Source organism: Amphibalanus amphitrite, unplaced genomic scaffold (genome assembly GCF_019059575.1).
Source record: "Amphibalanus amphitrite isolate SeventyFive unplaced genomic scaffold, NRLGWU_Aamphi_draft 000323F_arrow, whole genome shotgun sequence".
NCBI lineage: Eukaryota > Metazoa > Arthropoda > Thecostraca > Balanomorpha > Balanidae > Amphibalanus > Amphibalanus amphitrite.
This window is the reverse complement of record NW_024881818.1, coordinates 1-8,185: the sequence shown is the minus strand read 5'-3', so window position 1 is coordinate 8,185 and position 8,185 is coordinate 1. Positions and strand designations below refer to the sequence as shown.

Below are 8,185 nucleotides of genomic sequence, written 5' to 3'. Positions count from 1 at the left end.
TCCACATTGTTTTTGATCAATTAGCTGTCCACAATTTTTCCATGAGAGGCGGTACATTTCTCTTGGCAATTGACGTTGTTTCAACTCTCTCAGTCTGATGGTCACGGGAAAATAAAATAAAATCCAAAATACGTCTAAAATGGCACTTTTTGAAATGAAATTGCCCTCACACTTGCACGTGGCGCGTGCCACCCATGCACCGCACACTATTCGATTGCCCGTTCGATTCTCTACACGATGCTGTTTTCCCCGTGCCGATCGGGCGCACGGCTACCGAGATATTGCACGGGGAACGGACCCGTGTCGGGCAAATTTAGCCATTTTCGCCCGTTTTTGCCAGCCGATTTATACATGTAAAGTCTATGACGCGAATTTGCACTTTTTGGGCACGCGCCACGCGCTCGCTATCGATCCGATCGAGCCGAGACCGCTCAAAGGCACGTTGTCCATCCTTGTTCTATAACTTGCGCAAATTTCAGCGCGGTAGGTGCAACGGTGTGACCTGTAACCCGCGCTACGTAGCACCATGTCGCGACCTTCGTAATAGACAGAAACTACGCCTTCCTCAAATAGTAATATAGATACTTATTAGTCATAACACAGTTTTCAGCATTCACGATATCCTGCAATACGTTTAGCTGGAATGTGCGCCATGTTGCACGCTTCCCAGCATAAGTTTTAATGTTTTTACATTGCCTGTGCTCAAACACTGTTCGTGAACAATTATAACGCATGTGTGCGATGATTACAATATTGCAATAAGAACTTATTACATAATTAACTAAGTACGTGCGTCGGTATAAGAAATGGGCAAGAAACGTGCCGAAAGCATTACTTTTGTATTTACATCGTCAACCATCGGCTGTTTCAATCGCTGACTGGTAGTAATCTGGATAAAGAAACGCTCTTGAACCGAAAACATTGCGGCGCACTGTGCAATGACATATAGCATCTTATGCTCACAGAACGAATCACTCGACTACCTCGTTTCGGATGAATATTTATTCAAATATAAGCATAACCGTTGGCTATACATGGCACTTAGTCGAACACGACATGACTGCGACCGCCCTTCTCGCGCGTATTCGAAAACGATCCACCTTTAGTCCTTATCATTGTACTTTCATTTCATATACCATTTGCATCATATCACTTGCGAAACGAACACAGGCGAAGCGTGATAACATTTGGCCCCGGAGACTGACATGTGTTACCGTGATGAACGACAAGTATATATCTAAAAAAAGCCGTCTGCTACCCCTTTTGTGCCAGGCAAAGAGATGAGACTGGCCTCACGAGGAAAAGCTCGAAATGACTACACGCCGGTACTGCCAATAAAAGACATGCTAACCCTCGCAGCAAAACAAGTTAGAGGCACTATAGTTGATCTGTGAGTTCCGTTTATCCTGTAAAAACGACCTGACTGAGACGAGTTTTATAGAGGCATAAATACGTTTAAGAATCGCTGAATCTCAATATGCGAAAAACTCGATCTTAGCTTAGGTTGGCCGGCTAATCGCGTACAAGCAGAACAACGCAAAACACTGGTAAAAAGGCAACACGAGCGAATGCACTTCACTCATTCCATCATGGCACTTCCATCGCGAATGATCGAGATACTTGCTCAATCTGCGAAGTGTGAACACTAATACCAGTCCCAAATCTTAACACAAAGGTTGAAACGCAATTATCGGACGTCGACTAGGTAATAAATGGTGGCACGAGGAGCGTAAAAACTTCTCCAACACTGCACTGCACTAGATCGAACGGCCCACCATAGACCAGAAAACTTCGGGGCATCATCAAACCCCAGAGACCTTTGAATAGCACCGGAGACCAACGAGGACCATCAGAGGCCCCCAAGTTCATCGAGGAACACCAAAGACCTTAGGAGATCCCCAGGAGCCATTGAGGATCACCATGAACCCCATTGGAACGCTGAAGATCACCAGGAACCACTCTCGACCGCTGAAGATCACTGCACTGGCAGCCACTCAGAACGCAGGCACAAGCGTATCTTTAACACCGCGACAACAGCGACGTCAACTGGCCTCCGCGACAACTAACTCGTTTGCCGCCTGTTGCGCTCGGCGCATGAAGTTTGACGGCCAGGACGAGTACGAACCCTGGATGCGACTTCCCCGCGCAGAGCGATACGATATTTCTGCCGCAGAGCAGCACGGAAGCCAGCTCAAAGCCCCTGCAAGCGCCGCCCAGCCTCCGAGCTGTCCCCTGATGCATTCAGCACTCAAACACGAGGGATTTCACTGCCCTCTTACACCAATTGTTCGCATCCGACCGGGACCGGTATTCGGTAGTGAGTGTCAGCTTCGACCCCCGGCGGCAGACGGGAAGCATGGTCTTCATCCGGCGCAGGAGAGCTCGCCACCGGCGTGTCCTCTCGCTGATCTCTGTGCTCTTCCGAGGCTTCCGCGACGGCCGGTCTCGCGGGGCGAGACACTTTGGTGCCCATTTTTGGCGTGGATGGCACGCGACCCTTGCCGGCTTCGTGGTAGGACGGGTTATAGAAGCCGTTCGGCGGCGACTCGCGCGCCAGCTGCGGCGGTGGCGGGAACTCGAAGTGTCCCGCGCCGTCACGAGGCCGCGGCGAGAAGACGCCTCCATCCGGAGAGGAGTCGGGTCCGGGCGACATCAGCAGGTAACTGTCGTCGTCGACCAGCGGAGCTGGGGCACCTCCTGTGGCACAGAGTTAGCGTCAGCACAGCAGAACACACAACAGCACAGCGGACTAGCGGCTCCGAGCCAGCGGACCAGTGCAGAAACACGAGCAACGAGACATCGATAAAACACCAGCGTCGACACACGAACTTGACCATCGCAAACAAATCGAAATTCTCCTTCCAGTAGCCTCACAAACTTCCCTCCTCACACACTTAACTGTAACCTTTCCCCTTTTTTGTTTGTTTTGTTGGGTTAGGCCAACCTCCCATCACCCCACCCTCACCGTACTCCTTCCCACCCACCTACTACCTCCTCTCCCAAATATCACTGACCTTTGCTGAGGGCTATATATCCGGCGACCCCCGTGTCTGGCCACACGGTGACCCCCTCCTGGGAGCCCTGCGATCCTACGGAGCCCCGCTCGGAGCCTGCGCCGAGGGGTTGGCCGCGCGGCGTCACATTCTGATAGTCGGGACTGATGAGCGTGTTGACGTAGTCCACCCGGCGGTTGAAGTACTCTGAGTTCATCACCTGGTACGGCTCGTTCAGCTGGATGTAGTCCTGCCGAGACACGACGCTTACGGTCAGCAGGGTTGGACAGCACGGCCATGAGTCGGCTTGTATAGCTAAGGTGGTAAATTATAGTTATGAGGTGCACGATGGATCCAAGAAGTGAAACAAAAATTGCATTCGTCTGAAAAAAAATCCATCCTGCGAAAGGCGTCTTTGACGGTAGGCAAACATGATGCGTACAATCTTCGACGTACCTCAAGGAAGTTCCATACACCAACGAGCTGCTCCATTGTTTCTATAGACTATCTCACTGTCATTTCCTTCAGTATCTTGCCTTCCGTGCAACCATCTTCTCCCTAACATATCTAGCATAGTTCTCTAGCTGCTGTGACTGTCCTCACCTTGCTGACCGGCTCCTTTAGGCACTGTTCTCAGTCATCAGTCCTCAACAGCTCCTCACCATTTTCACCTGTACGTCATGAATTGTCTCCAGCCCTTTTTGAGCTGCTGCTCACCTTTTTGACCTGCTCCTCGAGGTAGTGCCCGAGCCGCTCGCTGATCTCGGTGAAGCTGGGTCGGGTACCCGGCGTCTCCTTCCAGCAGTCCAACATCAGCTGGTAAGTGGAGCTCGGAGAGAACTTGGGCGCCTCCATACGGTAGCCGTCCCGCAGCCGCCTGAAGCACGGACGGTGTGACGTCAGCACGTATACGGTGAGGTCACACTAAACCAATGATGACGTCAGCACACTCACAGTGAGATCACCAAACCCACGGACCACTGTCTGTGGCATCATCTAAAAAATTAAGGCAACAGCCGCCCATAAACAAAATCACTTTGTGGTCCTGACGAAGATACAGCCACTAATTGTACATATACGATAATTTTGCTTTCTTCTGAGAAAAACTGTCGCATGTTTCATCACCACGATCTTTTATTAGGTCGCTGAGAGGCGACGTCACCGACCACTCAATCTAAAAAGTACAAATACCCGATTTAGTCTGCATTGCACCTCTGACGGTCTCTACAAGCTGATAAATCTCTTCCTAGCCTATCACACCGTCGCACCGACCTGACGAAGTTGACGTCGTACTCCATGCCGGGGTAGGGCGTGGCGCCCAGTGAGAAGAACTCCCACATGACGACACCGAACGACCAGACGTCAGACTGGGTGGAAAACAGCGACTCCTGAATCGACTCGATCGCCATCCACTTGACCGGCAGCAGACCCTGTGGCGCAGAGGGCAGGCAAGGGGTCAGGTCAGGGGTCAGGTCACGTCAGGGGTTAGGTCAGGGGTCGGGTCAGAGGTCCTAGACAGTGGTAATATCAGGAGGCTTGCCAGCATTGAGAACTGGGCCAGTTTTAGGGTTATGATGGTTTTCAGGGATTATCCAATCACCAATCACACACTTTACACTTTTCGTCACACTGGCACGTACCTTGCCCTTCTTCCTGTAATCCTTTGTCTTATAAATATCCCGCGACAGTCCAAAGTCGGATATTTTGACGATCCGGCTCTCTGCAAGCAGGATGTTGCGGGCGGCCAGGTCTCCGTGCAGCAGTTTGCGCGAGGCCAGGTACTCCATGCCGCGCGCCACCTGGTAGCTCCACTGCAGGAGGTCTCGTGTGGTGAGCGGGGTGCGCCGGGGCCGCCGGCCGCCACCGCTCAGCGTGGCGAACCGCGGCTCGTCGTCTGTGGAGAGAGGGGCGGCGAGAGAAGCTGGTCAGACATCGCTACTTCGTTACGTCTCTCCGTCGAAGTCCATTCAGTTCTTCTTCAAGCCAAGGTGAAAAGGGTCGGCACTAATAAAGCACAATTTAGTTGCTCTGACAACTGTTTTATTTTGGATAACATATGAAACCGTTTTAAATCCAAAGATTCTGAGAGATAGAAAATCCCATCACTGGGGCATCACGTAACTTTATTATTGCGACGGTATTCCAATCAGCCAGCATGCTTGCTTACCACGAAAAAAATCGCATCCCTTTCCTCCTCTGTGTCCCCATCGCTCCCCTCGGCCCATCTCTACCACTCACCGAGCGCGCTGGGGCTCTGGCACACCGAGTCCTCAGCTCCGGCGCCGGTCGGGTCCGTCGAGTCCCAGGCGGCACTGTGGACGCTGGAGCTGGTGCTACCACGCCGCGGCGACCGGTAGAGGCTGCGGCCGGGTGTTATGGTCACCTGGCCGTCTGAGCTGTGTGCCAGACTGGCGTATTGCAGCGGAGTGCTGGCGGTAGTGTTAGTTGGGGGAGGGGCGGGGAGTGTGTTAGTTGGGGAGAGCGTGTTAGTTGGGGGAGATGAGGGTGTTAACGGGGCGGGGCGCGGTGGGGAGGGTGTTAGCTGGGAGGGGAGGGTGCTAACACCCTTCCAGGGTGTAAGCAGGGCGGGGCGGCGAACTATGCAGTGTTAGTCATGGGCGGAGGAGGGAGGTGTTAGTTAGGGGAGGGGAGGGTGTTAGTTAGTGGGTGGGGAAGGGAACTAGTTTTATTGGGCGGGGCGGAGAGTGGTAGTGTTATGGGGGGGGGTATTGGGCTGGGCGGGGGAGAAGTGTTTGTGCGGAGATGTTCGGGGTCGGATAGGTATTCATAGGGCGGAATAGGTAGCGGAGATCAGAGATGTTAGTGGATGGGGATGAGGTTGGGGGATTTTTCGTATGTGTGTGGGTAAGATGGGGAATTGCCAGTGCTCAGCTCATAGTACGCCGGAAATAGATAAAACCATACTTTCAGTTACCGAATAAAAAGAGCGATACTGGCGTCAAACTTGGAAGAATCAGCCATCATATCAAATCACCCTCAGTAGCGGGAGCCACCCAGCTCCGGCTGGTGAGCCCCTGAAACTGACCTCTCTGATGTGGAGTCGCGCCTCATGGCAGCGGCATACTCCTCCTCTCCCAGGGTAGCGTCAAACTCCCCTGTGAAACGGCACAGTCTTAATGGAGACCGACCGACGGAGCGTCATTGACGAAACAGGTCGGTCACATAACGACGACACATCATACTCTGCTGGAGATATTGTGTTTGTTTGTCCAACCGCAGTCGGGGAAAACTGTGAGGTAAAAGTTATTTAAAATTGCTACATTTTACCTCAGGTATTAAGAGGTAACACGCTGAACACTTATATTTTTCAGCTTTACCCTCCCAGAAGCTCGACGTCCGTGTTCGTTAGATGCAGGGATGCGGAGCCGGAGCCGGAGCCGGAGCCGGAGCCGCCGGAGCCGGTATATTTTGCCCGGAGCCGGAGCCGGAGCCGGAGCCGTGAAACAATATAGCCCGGAGCCGGAGCTGGAGCCGGAGCCGCCAAAAAAGGGGGCGACTCCGGCTCCTTTTTATTTTTTGAAGAGGAAAAAAATAATTGACCTAGTTCGGTTTGACAGTACAAGGCAGTAAAACATATCGTACTATTGGTCTCAATATAAGTGCCCAGGCGACCTGTAGTTTTGATGCGGTGAATACCCTCACCCTCGCCACAATGCGTGTGGGGGTGGCGCTGGCTGGGAGGAGGGGTGCACTCGGCCCGAGTTGTGGCGAGGGTAAGGGTATTCACCGCATCAAAACTACAGGTCGCCTGGGCCCTTATCTTGAGACCAATAGTACGTCATGGGCCATCAAGTGCATGAAAAAGCTGAATATCCCCAGTATCCCACAGTACGCAATCAACTTCCTGTCTGCTCCTCCCCCCCCCCCCCTCACGTCTACTGCATCCCCAGAACATGAGGACCGGTCATCAGGTGACGACCATTGTTTTGAAGCCAGTGCAGTGGACTGCGACTCCCAGCACCGTCTCTTCCCACCCCACCCCCCCCCCCCCACCCCCACCCCCACCCCCCCAATGCAGCCGAGATGGGTGTCAGCTTACGATGGTTCAGTGAACTCCGATTCGCGGCGACTGCGTTTCCAATGCCATCGCTTCCTAGTCCTTTGTTCTGCCAGTTCTCTCCGAGGTGCGTTTGCGCGGGGACGCGGTGAGCCGGTCATGGCAAGAGAAGGTAACGCGTATAACCAATCCAATTTTTCTTCCACCCGTATTTGATTGATTGCATAGGGGATGTACTGAGTCGGAGCCGGAGCCGCCGGAGCCGGAGCCGCCGGAGCCGGACCATTTTACTCGGAGCCGGAGCCGGAGCCGGAGCCGCCATAACATTTCACCCGGAGCCGGAGCCGGAGCCGGAGCCGATCTTTTTCTCCGGAGCCGGAGCCGGAGCCGGAGCCGTTTGAAATTTCCACGGCTCCGCATCCCTGGTTAGATGTTTCGCGTCTAGCACTCACCGGTGATGGGGTGCACCTGGTTGATGAAGCTGTTCTTGTGGCGGTGCAGGTACTGATGCAGGTTACCATGGCGACAGTACTCCACCATCACCATAAACTCGCCTGAAAAAGCGCATCAATCACCGTTATGGGTCATCTGCTAACGATTGGGGTAAAGGCTCATGTAGCCTCCAATGTCTCATGACGACAGGAAATGATATCCTGCGGGCCAGATTACAGTATAAAACTCCCATGAACGGTAGGGTATCCGTGTGAGTTAAATATTTCAATGGCCCTGTTAACCGTAAATATCCCAATGTCTGTTGGTAACACGGGTAACTATCGATATACAGATCCCTCACAACTGAACCATAGGCTTCGGCTGAGCCAAGTAGAGCCCCTCTTCCACATGCAGAGGAATATGCAATGCAATTTACTCTGTATCGAACACCAACCCGCCAACCCGAACCAATGGGCATGGCGTATGGGGGGCAGGCATCGGTAGGATTGTGATTGCAGGATTGCAAAATCCTGATTGCATTCCTTTTTGGTGGATTGCACCTGGATTTGAAATCCATAAAAACAGGATTGATTGCGGATTGGAATGCACCATACTTCCAATTTTTGCAATCCAATCCGGATTGCGTGTTTTGGTGTTTGATTAGTGCTTTGAAATGGTTTGTTGCGATTGAAAATTATGAGATCGGCTTCATCGGCTTAATGTATGTACTTTGCATATCAAG

At 52.6% G+C, this 8,185-nt stretch overlaps 1 protein-coding gene across 2 annotated transcripts; it reads right to left on the bottom strand.

The window, feature by feature from the left end:
- Window positions 1-980: 980 nt before the first annotated feature.
- LOC122388479 (vascular endothelial growth factor receptor 1-like) lies at window positions 981-7,561 on the bottom strand. 2 transcript variants are annotated; one of them, XM_043379614.1, is made up of 8 exons: window positions 7,464-7,561; window positions 6,040-6,109; window positions 5,232-5,422; window positions 4,634-4,887; window positions 4,266-4,423; window positions 3,711-3,870; window positions 3,015-3,243; window positions 981-2,697 (listed from the first exon to the last, which is right to left on the bottom strand). In XM_043379614.1, the coding sequence occupies exons 1-8, from the start codon at window positions 7,555-7,557 to the stop codon at window positions 2,276-2,278; spliced, it is 1,578 nt and encodes a 525-aa protein (XP_043235549.1). In that variant the 5' UTR covers window positions 7,558-7,561; the 3' UTR covers window positions 981-2,275. The 2 variants fall into 2 exon arrangements, with proteins under 2 accessions (XP_043235549.1, XP_043235550.1); XM_043379615.1 differs by having other exon boundaries at window positions 5,232-5,353.
- Window positions 7,562-8,185: the final 624 nt, after the last annotated feature.